The 15,257-nt window shown below is 43.0% G+C and overlaps 1 protein-coding gene across 1 annotated transcript in view; it reads left to right on the top strand.

Moving 5' to 3' along the window:
• The window catches only part of LOC124605660 (protein yellow-like), a 50,030-nt gene that overhangs the window by 19,232 nt on the left and 15,541 nt on the right, over window positions 1-15,257 (top strand). The window contains exon 3 of the mRNA XM_047137494.1: window positions 9,410-9,609. Within this exon, the coding sequence (XP_046993450.1) occupies window positions 9,410-9,609 (200 nt within the window). The remainder of the gene's footprint in view (window positions 1-9,409; window positions 9,610-15,257) is intronic.

The raw sequence follows: 15,257 nt of genomic DNA on the forward strand, positions 1-15,257 counted from the left end.
GCCAAGGGGGAGGTTACCATGAGAAAAAGATGGAATAATCTACGAAAGGATAACGTTCTACGAGTCGGGGCGTGGAATGTCAGAAGCTTGAACGTGGTAGGAAAACTAGAAAATCTGAAAAGGGAAATGCAAAGGCTCAATCTAGATGTAGTAGGGGTCAGTGAAGTGAAGTGGAAGGAAGACAAGGGTTTCTGGTCAGATGAGTATCGGGTAATATCAACAGCAGCAGAAAATGGTATAACAGGTGTAGGATTCGTTATGAATAGGAAGGTAGGGCAGAGGGTGTGTTACTGTGAACAGTTCAGTGACCGGGTTGTTCTAATCAGAATCGACAGCAGACCAACACCGACAACGATAGTTCAGGTATACATGCCGACGTCGCAAGCTGAAGATGAACAGATACAGAAAGTGTATGAGGATATTGAAAGGGTAATGCAGTATGTAAAGGGGGACGAAAATCTAATAGTCATGGGCGACTGGAATGCAGTTGTAGGGGAAGGAGTAGAAGAAAAGGTTACAGGAGAATATGGGCTAGGGACAAGGAATGAATGAGGAGAAAGACTAATTGAGTTCTGTAACAAGTTTCAGCTAGTAATAGCGAATACCCTGTTCAAGAATCACAAGAGGACAAGAGGAGGAGGTATACTTGGAAAAGGCCGGGAGATACGGGAAGATTTCAATTAGATTACATCATGGTCAGACAGATATTCCGAAATCAGATACTGGACTGTAAGGCGTACCCAGGAGCAGATATAGACTCAGATCACAATATAGTAAAGATGAAGAGTAGGCTGAAGTTCAAGACATTAGTTAGGAAGAATCAATACGCAATGAAGTGGGATACGGAAGCACTAAGGAATGACGAGATACGTTTGAAGTTATCTAACACTATAGATACAGCAATAAGGAATAGCGCAGTAGGCAGTACAGTTGAAGAGGAATGGACATCTCTAAAAAGGGCCATCACAGAAGTTGGGAAGGAAAACATAGGTACAAAGAAGGTGTCTGCGAAGAAACCATGGGTAACAGAAGAAATACTTCAGTTGATTGATGAAAGGAGGAAGTACAAACATGTTCCGGGAAAATCAAGAATACAGAACTACAAGGCGGTGAGGAATGAACTAAATAGGAAGTGCAGGGAAGCTAAGACGAAATGGCTGCAGGAAAAATGTGAAGACATCGAAAAAGATATGATTGTCGGAAGGACAGACTCAGCATACAGGAAAGACAAAACAACCTTTGGTGACATTAAAAGCAACGGTGGTAACATTAAGAGTGCAACGGGAATTCCACTGTTAAATGCAGAGGAGAGAGCAGATAGGTGGAAAGAATACATTGAAAGCCTCTATGAGGTTGAAGATTTGTCTGATGTGATAGAAGAAGAAACAGGAGTCGATTTAGAAGAGATAGGGGGTCCAGTATTAGAATCGGAATTTAAAAGAGCTTTGGAGGACTTACGGTCAAATAAGGCAGAAGGGATAAATAACATTCCATCAGAATTTCTAAAATCATTGGGGGAAGTGGCAACAAAACGATTATTCACGTTGGTGTGTAGAATATATGAGTCTGGCGATATTCCATGTGACTTTCGGAAAAGCATCATCCACACAATTCCGAAGACGGCAAGAGCTGACAAGTGCGAGAATTATCGCACAATCAGTTTAACAGCTCATGCATCGAAGCTGCTAACAAGAATAATATGCAGAAGAATGGAAAAGAAAATTGAGAATGCGCTAGGTAACGATCAGTTTGGATTTAGGAAAAGTAAAGGGACGAGAGAGGCAATTCTGACGTTACAGCTAATAATGGAAGCAAGGCTAAAGAAAAATCAAGACACTTTCAGAGGATTTGTCGACCTGGAAAAAGCGTTCGACAATATAAAATGGTGCAAGCTGTTCGAGATTCTGAAAAAAATATGTGTAAGCTATAGGGAGAGACGGGTCATATACAATATGTACAACAACCAAGAGGGAATAATAAGAGTGGACGATCAAGAACGAAGTGCTCGTATTAAGAAGGGTGTAAGACAAGGCTGTAGCCTTTCGCCCCTACTCTTCAATCTGTACATCGAGGAAGCAATGATGGAAATAAAAGAAAGGTTCAGGAGTGGAATTAAAATACAAGGTGAAAGGATATCAATGATACGATTCGCTGATCACATTCCTATCGTGAGTGAAAGTGAAGAAGAATTAAATGACTTGCTGAACGGAATGAACAGTCTAATGAGTACACAGTATGGTTTGAGAGTAAATCGGAGAAAGACGAAGGTAATGAGAAGTAGTAGAAATGAGAACAGCGAGAAACTTAACATCAGGATTGATGGTCACGAAGTCAATGAAGTTAAGGAATTCTGCTACCTAGGCAGTAAAATAACCAATGACGGACGGAGCAAGGAGGACATCAAAAGCAGGCTCGCTATGGCAAAAAGGCATTTCTGGCCAAGAGAAGTCTACTAACATCAAATACCGGCCTAATTTGAGGAAGAAATTTCTCAGGATGTACGCCTGGAGTACAGCATTGTACGGTAGTGAAACATGGACTGTGGGAAAACCGGCACAGAAGAGAATCGAAGCATTTGAGATATGGTGCTATAGACGAATGTTGAAAATTAGATGGACTGATAAGATAAGGAATGAGTAGGTTCAACGCAGAATCGGAGAGGAAAGTAATATGTGGAAAACACTGATAAGGAGATGGGACAGGACGATAGGACATCTGCTAAGACATGAGGGAATGACTTCCATGGTACTAGAGGGAGCTGTAGAGGGCAAAAACTGTAGAGGAAGACAGAGATTGGAATACGTCAAGCAAATGATTGAGGACGTAGGTTGCAAGTGCTACTCTGAGATAAAGATGTTAGCACAGGAAAGGAATTCGTGGCGGGCCGCATCAAACCAGTCAGTAGACTGATAAAAAAAAAAAAAAAGTGTGTCCTCCCAGTCCAGCAGCTGCACACAGACTGAGTCCTTTTCCTGCCATTTTCCCCAGACCGCCATTTTGGATTACGTAATGGGAGGGGAGAGGGAGGGCCGACAGCGCCCCCTAGTGGCGTTGTTGCGAACTACGTCAGTTGAACTCTGGAACTCTTTGTGATCATACTGGATGGAACTACTGCCTATGACAGCTCAAATTGTTTACGTAAGAAATGTATCAGGCAGCCCAGCACAGACTGAGACCTTTTCCTGACAATTTACAGAAGGGGAAGGGATGGGAGGTGTGGGAGAGTTATGTTAGTGGAACAGCACAATTGACCTACTTTCCCACAAAAATTTGAACTTCCCACCAGGTGACTCACCCTGTAATAAAATAAAACAGAGAAGGGAATAAGAGGAAACAGATAAGAGAGTGACAAACTTAGAAATCCGGCAAAATAGGTTTGGGGAAGTTATAACAGTCCAAATGAGCAATTGCAGACCCATCGAGTTGCTGTAGTACAGGTAATTTCTATGTTAGCTGGCACCACTGGATTATCTGCTGGGTAGATTGCGCGAGGTATGCTGTGCTGGATACCCTTTGTAGGAGGCGTAAATATGACATATGCTCTGATGATATCGGTAAGTCACAGTTAAAGATGGAAAGCACTGGGGATATAAAATTAAATGATCAAATGGGCTCAGTCGTAGGTAGAGCTGATGTGAGACTACAGTTCATATAGAGGATACTGTAAAAATGCAGCTAGTCTAGACTTTCATGTAAACCACCATAATATCAGAAGTTGCGACACAGTTAGAAAATCCGTATTATACATCAATATTTTATGCCAGATAATTAAGTTTTGTAAACGATGAAAATCTTCAAACACATGTTGGCTCGATGTTGATGTAGAATTGTTTGTACTCAGATCTGAAGGCGGTTATCACAGACCTAAATTAATTACATGGTCTGTAACTGCAATAAATATAAAATACAATCATAGAATATTACTCATCTTTGTAGTACTCATAGCAGAGCTAACAAAGAAGTTATAATGAACTTATACATGTGATGCAGCGGGAATGGTCGCTGGTTTGTTTGGTTCGCGGAGGAGTGGTTCAAATGGTTCAAATGGCTCTTAGCACTATGAGACTTAACATCTGAGGTCATCAGTCCCCTAGAACGTAGAACTGCTTAATCCTAATTAACCTAAGGACTCACACACGTCGATGCCCGAGGCAGGATTCGAACCTGCGACCGTAGCAGTCGCGCGGTTCCGGACTGAAGCACGGGGGAGTGTCAGGAAAATGGTGAAAACCGGAACTGGCAGATTGCTGAAGCTACAGGCCAAGTATCCCACTGTAAAATACTTACGATATTTCGAGAAGCAGTATTAAGAGAGTTATCTAGTTATATACCACAGCCCCAGAAGTAGTATCGCTCAGCTTGCACCAGATTAAACTAAGAACAGTGTACTCATAAATAGAGGCATTTAAAAGTTGTTCTTCCTTCTCTTCATTTGTGAATGGACCGAGAACGCGCTACAACAGGAAGAACTCTCCGCAATGCATTTCACTGTGTACTTGCGGTAGCTGGATATAAACGTATAAACGTACAACAGCGGAACCTTGAACGCAAAAATTTATGATTAATAATTGCACAGCATTCTTAAAGAGTATAGCAAGGAAACAAACTATGAAGTGAGAAATTGATACAGTAAAAAATGATAAGACGAAGTGGAAATTCTCTGTACCATTTCTGACGAGCAAGAGATGTGGAAGAAGAAACTGAGAAAATATGCGTAGATTACTGCTGCAAGAGCAAACTCAAGAACTAAAAAAGATACTGATAACACAATAAGTGCTCTCCATTAATAACTATATATAATTATTGGATTTAAATAATAAGGCCACAGCCAGCAGTTTAAATTAAGTTTAACTAAGCAAAATACGATGCAAGACGCAATGCATAATACCAAAATTCACATTCCGGTTGTGAGATTAAACATAATTTCAGGCAAACTGAATGAAACATAATTCCGTGTAACTACGATTTTCAAATTGCTAACGTTTGGTATGTGAAAGCCGAAGTGCCGATGAACGACAGTTTGAACTTAGGAAGTTCGCAAGAGATCCCAAAGTGCAAGGCGACTCCCCCTTGTTGAGACAATTTGCATTTGCGTTCCCTGATTAGTACTAGGATTCTTGAAGTCAGGGCCAGTAAACGACGCTGACAACAAAGTGTGCCTTTGCAGTTGCAGACCTCCGTATCTATTGTGGGATTGGGTAGGCAAGCACAAACGAACTCCTGCACACACTGCAGTAATAAATTACCACTAAAAAAGCTAAATAAAATGAGTAAAAGTGTGTAACCTAACTACTAAGTACTGTAGTAATAACAGTGACGAAGTTCATTTGCAATAGAAACACAAAGAAAGATAAATAAAAAATAAAAATTCATAAAATTGTTAAATTGATGTCAGTTTCCACCTTAAGTAAACGAATTAAAATCACAATTAAGTTCAGTGTAGATTGCGTCAATAATAATCATATTTACAACAGTCCCCAGTGGAATCAGCTAACTAGATTGTAAAACCAAAGCCCGAATGCCGGTTATACCGTACTGAAATTGTTTGGTGGCGACGCACATTCACTCTACCAAGTTCGTTATGGAGTAAACTTAAATATGTGTAATGTTTTAGTTTTGCAGCCGTGACAGCATACGTCACTGAAAAGTACCGTAAAGAGTCAACATCCCCCAAGTGCTGCTCAAACTCTGGCACCGACAAAATTTCTAATTGTTGACGAGCGCGACTGCGATGCCGCCCTCCAGCCGAGTTCAATCTCCGGCCGAACACTACTCGGACTCTTCATCAGCTCTAAATGTGAAAGGCTGACGATGACGAACGTCCGAAGGCCGACCGATCTTAAAAGACCGGGAGGGGTGTCGGCGCCGCCAGTTTAACACAAAACGGAAACAAGACAACGCTAATCATGTTCATGACTTGTCACAAAAGTGTTGCTCAAATAACCATAATTGAATATACCAGTACATTTGTCTCCTTGCAGTTAAACGTATTGACGTGAACGCCTCCCTACGCTAGTCGGTTTCCAACCCAACTATGTGCATATTCGGTGAATATTAGTAAATAAACAATAAGATGCTGTCGTTCATTACTTTTAAAATTACAAACTACAAACAAAAACTTATATATGCACAAGTGTGTCATGCCAAGATAGAGCACAATTTCTTGCTCATTTACGTGGAACATTTGGTTATTACGTGGCACCCGTCAAATCAAATTATGGCTTATTTAAATGATGGTCTAATTTGGATTACGAAAAGGAAAATCGCTTGGTAGAAGGATAAAAGTACAGGTAAAACACTCCGACATTAGCTGTATTGAGCTGTAGTCAATTAGAATATTGGTGATCAGATTCTATATTATTCTTTATCGAATTAAGTTTCAGATGAACTAGGTTAGTATGCGTGTGCTGTACAGCTCAGATACACTGACAATTGTTTACGCGTATGGTAACATTGGTTTGACAACTGCATAACGTAAAGTATTGGTTCGGTTATCGTTTATACATATCAGTGACTGTCAAAAAACACATTTTGTACAGCATCGTGCAGTACTGCACTCGACTTGTGACGTCAAGATGCACAATCTGATGTCGTTTGTTTCGTAGTTGCATGTTACGAAATTTTAATATTTTTCCCTTTAATAATCGCAGGTTTCCATTTAATGACTGCAGAGTGACGTTTTTTGACAGAAGGGCATACGCTCAAAACCGCGAGCAACAGACTCGTTCGCCTTCGTGCTCAGCGCTGAAAGAAAGAAGCTCTGCCTCACCGCTATATAACTCCCCTACGTAAAGCCTCCAGACAGCCGAGCTAGTATACTCACGAGATCTATCCCACAGAGACAGGAGGAAATTACTCTAAAATAAATAAGTAAGATACATATTTAATTCACCGGAATAAATTGAGTTCAAGGATATCAGCAACGGTCATGAGTTCCATTCAAAACTGTAATATGTCTGGCAGGTACAGTAACTAAACAATATTTTGAAGGGGCATCCAAAACTACAGTGCATTAAACTTATCGCAAGATGTGCAGAGAAACATAATTCATTGCTGGCGAAGTGTGAGTAAATCAGTATCAAGACTGTACGTTGCTAACCAAAAAACTTTACTGGACACAAATCACTTTCATTTCACGACAAATCAGGGAATATGGATACAAATGAATGAAAGAATGAGGAAAACGAAAGACAACCTCATTGGATTTGTTGATATCAAAGAAGTCTCCGTCGATTGAAAGCGTGCAACAGGGTGGGCAGCACGGCGCGCAAGGGATGGATCCAGCAATTGTTTTCAAATCGGCCTGCGAGGCACTGACATTGTACTCCACACTTTACGTAGTTTCGGATGTTCCCCATTTTGTTGTTCGTATTTTGGTTTCTGTATAATGGATCCGATTAAGACTTTTAGAATGAACATTGAAGTGACGGCTTAATTTATTTAGTGTCACAAAAATTACCCACACCTATCCGATCTGTCATCAAAAGTACTGTTGGACAAATACTTAAAAATATTTGCTAACAGTGTTTGTGGTGACTGACACCCTAAATTTCTAAAATTCCTGTGACCTGCCTGTGGCCAAAAATCGAAAATATTGCTTGTCGACTGGGGTTGCCATACTGATTGCCGTATTTTGTTTTTCTGTTCTTCCTCGTATTAAAATTAGTAAATAATTCTTGTCCACTGTAGTGTTAGATCACTGTAACAGCTGAAACTCAAGGTAATTTATTATCGTTTAGCGGCAACCAGCTGCTGTTAAAGGTGTTTATTTTTCCATGGTGACGTTTCAAGGTAATTGGCAGCCCATCTTACGAGGGTTACACTTATTTACGTATCGTGACCTTTTTTCTTTACTACCAGCATTGCATTATTTTACTACAACAGAGTTACATATTTTATTTCCCTATATTTTGTTAGTATACAAGAAAAAGAAGAAATTAATGCAAAGAAATACAAAGAGACTTCTTTTCCGTAGATGACAAAACTGGAAAAACGTAAATTCAAAGCTTCTTCTTGTGATAATTTTAGAAACCCAAACCGATAGCATATGGAATGATCTGACGTGGAGAGATGTTACAAATTAAGAGGTTGAAATCATAACTAGGAACGCCTTGCAGCTGTTCGTGTGTTTACTTTCTATTCCTCCATGACACCATGGCCTTCCACCTTCCAGTGTATTGCTAGCGTACAGGTGTTGCCCACATCACATCGAACTTTTAGCAATACGGCGGAAGTACGCCCTTACATTGATTTCATACAGATGGTGTCTACCATATCTTATATCCTGCATGGTGTCATCAGGTAAGCTATTTTCTCGGTTTCTTCCATTCTCAACGTTTCGGTTCCATACTACAGTATTATTTTTGGATGATATATCATGTATACGTATAGTACTTTCAGTAGATGTTGGTTAAATTTTAGAGATTTATTGACGGTTACAGTAGCGTTCCATTCATTATTTGGTTTTTCCCGCTTTTCTCTAGGCCTGATTCATTGATCAGTTATGCTCTGTACATTTTTATAAGCGTCTGTTGCATGTACTAAATTTTATTATGACAAGCCTCCAGTGTGTTTTGACTCTTAACGTGTATAACTTCCCGAATGTTGAGACTCTGTAACCATCCACCTATTAGGAAAATATAGGCATTGTGAGTACTTGTCATTGCTTTTTGTTGAATAGTTACAGTACGTATGATTTTGAATTTATACCATTTCAAAACAGTCTGACAAAGTGATTTCGCAGATAAAGCTGAAGATGTGTCCTTAGTGACGTGAAGCCGGTCATTGCAAATAAAGTACCTTCATACAGCAACGTGGCTTTTGGAAACACCTCATCATTCTTGACTTTTAATTTTTATAATTTTTATGATATTTTGCTGGTGATTGAATCTGAGTGTTTTCTTTTCATTGTTACTCACAATGTCTCTGAACTGTGGTTGCCATACCGAGAAAGTTGTTTGTAACACAATAATAGATGCACCACAGTATCATGGTGAAATATGTTACTGCTTAAAAACCACGATGGTATGGAGGCGATGGTTTAATAACAGTGTCCGTACATTAAATCTTCGTATTCTTGTATGTTGCTGATACACGCCACTATGGTTTCGAAACAAAGGATTTCCAATTTAGTTTGTGAAGATCTGTGTACAAATAGCAGCAAACAAACACACTACTACCAAAACGTGGTTTTCAAAATATAGCAGGCTGTAATATAAGTTCATGACGTAATGGGGAACTGAACACAAAGCGGAGGGGCAACTTAGCATTAGGATAGGTTGAATACGCTGCTGTGGGTGAACTCAATATCGTTTGATGCGATGTAATCATGTTGCTGTCGCAGTGAATTATGTTGTTAGATACCAGACAATAAACCTAAAATTAACTGCCTACGTTCACTCGGTTTCAGTGGATAGTTACCAGCGGAACCGCATATTCCTGACGACGCCCCTCGTGCGGCGAGGCATTCCGGTAACGCTGAGCACGATCCCGTTCGACGGCGAGGAGGATCCAAAGCAGAAGCCGTATCCCAACCTGGATATACAGCGCACCACGGAGGACACCATCACCGATTGCGACAATCAGCTGGTGGACATCGTCACAACTGTGGTGAGTCTCTTGAGGCACATACATCTACCTTTGTGCTCTACAAGCCCCGTCGCAGTGTGTGGCTCCATACCCAGTTTCCGTGCAGTGGCTGCAGAGCTGCCACCTACCATCCGGCGGAAATTTCAATCACATCGGCATTCCAAGCTGTTGCTCGTTCGATTATAGGACAAATTTTCTATAATCGTTCGTGAACAACGGGGCAATTTTGAACAAGTGTGAAGCGTTAGTTAAATCCACTTGATGTGTGGAAAATACAATCCTAAACCAAGGCTGAAATATATTGAGGTGCAAAAAATCGTGGGATATATCCCAGTTCCGTGCGGGACCACCTTTTGTTCGGTGTAGCGCAGCAACTCGACGTGGAATAGACTCAGCGAGTAGTTGGGAGTCTCCTGTCGCTAAAGCCGTCAATAATTGCGAAATGTTGCCAGTGCTTGATTATGTTCACGATCTGACATCTTGATTATAACCCACAAATGTTCGCTGGGATTCATGTCGGGCGATCTGGATGGCCAGATCATTCGTTCGAATTGTCCAGAACGTTCTTCGAGCCAATCGTGAACAACTGTGGCGCAGTGACCTGGCGCATTATCATCTACAAAAGTTCCATTAATGAATGGCTGGAAATGATCTCCAAGTAGCCGAACATAACCACATCTAGTCAATAGTAGGTTCATTTGGACCAGAGGACCCAGTCCATTCCACGTAAACGTGGACCACCCCATTATGGAGCCACCATCATCTTGCACAGTGCCCTGTTGGCAACTTGGGTCCATGGCTTCGTGGGGTCTGTGGCACACTCCAACCCTACCATTAGCTATTATCCACTGAAATATGGACTCATCTGACGTGGCTACGGTTTTCCAGTCGTGCAGAGTCCAACCGATATGGCCACGAGCCCAAGAGAGACGCTGTGGGTGGTGTAGCGCTGTTAGCGACACTCGCTTCGGTCTTCTGCTGCCGTAGCCCATTAACGTAAAATGTCGCCGCACCGTCCTAACGAATACAAAATGGCTCTGAGCACTATGGGACCCAACTTCTGAGGTCATCAGTCCCCTAGAACTTAGAACTAGTTAAACCTAACTAACCTAAGGACATCACAAACATCCATGCCCGAGGCAGGATTCGAACCTGCGGCCGTTGCGGTCTTGCGGTTCCACACTGCAGCGCCTTTAACCGCACGGCCACTTCGGCCGGCCTAACGAATACATTTCCGTCGTATGTCCCACAGTGATTTCTGCGGTTATTTCACGAAGTATTGCTTGTCTGTTAGCACTGACATCTCTACGCAAACGCCGCTGCTCTCGGTCGTTACATGAAGGCCGTCGGCCAGAGCGTTGTCCATGGTGAGACGTAATGCCTGAAATTTTGTATTCTAGGAAAACTCTTGAGACTGTGGATCTGGGAATACTGAATTCCATAACGATTTCCTAAATGGAATGTCGCATGGGTCTAGCTCTAACCACCATTCTGCGTCCGAAGTCTGTTAATTTCCGTAGTACGTCGGAATCCTGTCACATGAATCACCTGAGTACAAATGACTGCTCTGCCAATGTACTACCGAGCGAGGTGGCGCAGTGGTTAGCACACTGGACTCGCATTCGGGAGGACGGCGGTTCAATCCCGTCTCCGGCCATCCTGATTTAGGTTTTCCGTGATTTCCCTAAATCGCTTCAGGCAAATGCCGAGATGGTTCCTTTGAAAGGGCACGGCCGATTTCCTTCCCCATCCTTCCCTAACCCGAGCTTGCGCTCCGTCTCTAATGACCTCGTTGTCGATGGGACGCTAAACACTAATCTCCTCCACCTCTGCCAATGTACTGACCTTTTATACCTCGTGTACGCGATACAGCCGCCACCTGCGTTATGTGCATATCGTTATTTCATACCCTTTGTCACTTCTATGTAGGCTGCCAGCCTGATTACTCAGCCACACAGCAGTATCAGGATTAAAGAGGTTATAACGGGGTGGCGTCGGTGATGCAGCAGTTATGTCTATTCTGCTGCCTCTGCCAACTGTGTTCATAAATAGACTGATATAACCCAATGATTGATGCTTTGGGGAAGCAGAAAATGACGGGTACTATAAAGAACAATTACTATTATTAAGTCACGAACGGTAGTTTTTTATCCACTAATGCAGTGCCAGAGTTGTTCAGAAATACGATTAAACGGTCCTTCCGTCATACATGCATGTCTGAAGAAATGTCATAGTATTTCTGAACAACACTCGCACTTAAATATCATTTTTATCCGCCAACACCGGGCATGCGTCTTTCAATCAATACGTCTCCGCTGTACGGTAATATTCATAATGGGTGTACGAGTACAGGTTGTAGACACAGGGCTGACGACATATGGAAGTTTTGGTCTGGCCGTGAACCGAACTCCGATAGGACGGCAAGGCGATAAGTGGGAAATCCGGGTTTTTGTTCCGGTCGGGCACCAATTTTCACTGTTGTTATTCCATTATTCAGCTGACGGTTGTCCATACTGGAAAGACGACACGGCAAAAACTTTTACGCATTCACAATAAATGAGGAGGAGGAAGAAATGATTAGTGTTGTACGTCCCGTCGACAACGAAGTCATTTGAGGGATGCAGCACAACCTCGGATTAAAGAGGGATGGAGAAGAATATTGGCCGTGCCATTTCAAAGGGCCATCTCTAAATTTGCCTGAAGTGATTTAGTGAAATCACGGAAAGCCCAAATCAGGGATGTCTGGGTTTGAAAAGTCGTCCTCCCGAATGGGACTCCAATGCACTAACCATTGTGCCATCCCGCTCGGTCACAGATAATTAATATTCTGCGTGCCACTAAACGATTTCTATATTGTGAAACTCTCAACTGAAATAACGCTGCGCGAATATTCGTTTACCAAACAGATGAGCAACTTTAAAAGAACACTACGGGCTCGTAGGTATTCTGAAATACATAAATAAATAATTAAAATAGAACTGCTCCACTTCAGTAGCTGCGCGGTCGGCGCTGCGACTGCCAAGCGAAGAGGCTCGAGTTCGATTCCTGGCCGGGTCGGAGATTTTCTCCGCGCTGACCAGTGGCGCTCAGCAACAGAAACTGGACTTTATTCCGAACACCGTCAGTGGGAATTAATTACTTTAATATTCTACCTCGGGGAAAACGGAGGTACCTGCAACAAAGTCATTGCGACTAAGCAATTCGATAAACTGACTCTCACCTGTTAGAAATGATAGTAAACAACTCGACCTGTGATATTACAGAATCCTTACAAGGCACAGGAGAGACTGAAATTCTATGCATATATTTCGTATTAGACACTATAAATTAGCTCAACTGCTACACAAGGTGACTGCTAAGTCCACTGACAAAATTTAACAGGCTGTTGAGAGATATTTTTAGAGTAATTTGTTGAAAGGGACACACGGTCACCTGCGGCTTGGTGCAGAGTAATTTTTACATTGTTTCTTACCACTTTTAACTTCCATATCTGTAAGGCAATGAATACATTTGCACAACATTGTAAATTTCGACGGTATTCCCTGAGTGTCTTGTCTGAACCAACCCTGTTCCACTCACTCACTCACTCACCCACTGTTCTCACTTCTCACAAGAGTTCAGTGTCGGTGTTGACGGGGCTAGGCAAGGCGTAAAGCTTTGTGTCGTTCACTCATGAAGGGCACACGAGTGCGCCTTTGGCTCTGGAAACCCATATCGATGACGTTTCGTTGAACGGTTCGCACATCGACACTTGTTGATAGCCCAGCATTGAAATCTTCAGCAATTTGCGGAAGGGTTGCACTCCTGTCACGCTGAACGATTCTATTCAGTCGTCGTTGGTCCCGTCCTTGCAGGATCTTTTCCCGGCCGTAACGATGTCGGAGATTTGATGTTTTACCAGATTCCTGATATTCACGGTTCACTAGTGAAATGGTCGTATGGGAAAATCCCCACTTCATCGCTGCCTCGGAGATGCTGTGTCCAATCGCTCGTGCCCTATTATAACACCACGTTCAAACTCATAATTTTGATAACCTGCCATTCCAGCAGCAGTAACCGATCTTACAACTGCGCCAGACACTTTTTATCTTATATAGGCGTTGTCGACTGCAGCGCCGTTTCGTGCCTGTTTGCATATCTCTGTATTTTATACGCATAGCTGTACCAGTTTCTTTGGCGCTTCAATGTATTTTAACAGATGTTCTGATGTGTGTGAATTTCTAAGGGACCAAACTGCGGAGGCCATCGGTCCCTAGACTTACACATTGCTTGAACTGCACTACTGGCCATTAAAATTGCTACACCACGAAGATGACGTGCTACAGACGCGAAATTTAACCGACAGGGAGAAGATGCTGTGATATGCAAATGAGTAGCTTTTCAGAGCATTCACACAAGGTTGGCGCCGGTGCCGACACCTACAACGTGCTGACATGAGGAAAGTTTCCAACTAATTTCTCATACACAAACAGCAGTGGACCGACGTAGCCTGGTGAAACGTTGTTGTGATGCCTCGTGTAAGGAGGAGAAAAGCGTATCATCGCGTTTCCGACTTTGATAAAGGTCGGATTGTAGGCTATCGCGATTGCGGTATATCGTATCGCGACATTGCTGCTCGCTTTGGTCAAGATCCAATGAATGTTAGCAGAATATGGGATCGGTGGGTTCAGGAGGGTAACACGGAACGCCGTGCTGGATCCCAACGGTCTCGTATCACTAGCAGTCGAGATGACAGGCATCTTATCTGCATGGCTGTAACGGATCGTGCAGCCACGTCTCCATCCCTGCGCTTTGGTCAAGATCCAATGAATGTTAGCAGAATATGGGATCGGTGGGTTCAGGAGGGTAACACGGAACGCCGTGCTGGATCCAAGCGGTCTCGTATCACTAGCAGTCGAGATGACAGGCATCTTATCTGCATGGCTGTAACGGATCGTGCAGCCACGTCTCCATCCCTGAGTCAGCAGATGAGGACGTTTGCAAGACAACAACCATCTGCACGAACAGTTCGACGACGTTTGCAGCAGCAGGGACTATCAGCTCGGAGACCATGGCTGCAGTTATGCTTGACGCTGCATCACAGACAGGAGAGTCTGCGATGGTGTACTCAACGACGAACCTGGGTGCACGAATGGCAAAACGTCATTTTTTCGGATGAATCCAGGTTCTGTTTACAGCATCATGATGGTCGCATCCATGTTTGGCGACATCGCGGTGAACGCACATTGGAAGCGTGTATTCGTTATCGCCATACTGGTGTATCACCGGGCGTGATGGTATGGGGTGCCATTGGTTACACGTCTCGGTCACTTCTTGTTCGCATTGACGGCACTTTCAGCAATGGACGTTACATTTCAGATGTGTTACGACCCGTGGCTCTACCCGTCATTCGATCCCTGTAAAACCCTACATTTCAGCAGGATCATGCACGTCCGCATGTTGCAGGTCCTGTGCGAGCCTTTCTGGTTACAGAATATATTCGACTGTTGCCCTGGCCAGAACATTCTCCAGATCCGTCACCAATTGTAAACGTCTGGTCAATGGTGCCGAGCAACTGGCTCGTCACAATACGCCAGTCACTACTCCTGATGAACTGTGGTATCGTGTCGAAGCTGCATGGGCAGCTGTACCTGTACACGCCATCCAAGCTCTGTTTGACGCAATACCCA

The sequence above is a fragment of the Schistocerca americana genome, chromosome 3 (assembly GCF_021461395.2).
Source record: "Schistocerca americana isolate TAMUIC-IGC-003095 chromosome 3, iqSchAmer2.1, whole genome shotgun sequence".
Classification (NCBI taxonomy): Eukaryota; Metazoa; Arthropoda; class Insecta; order Orthoptera; family Acrididae; genus Schistocerca; species Schistocerca americana.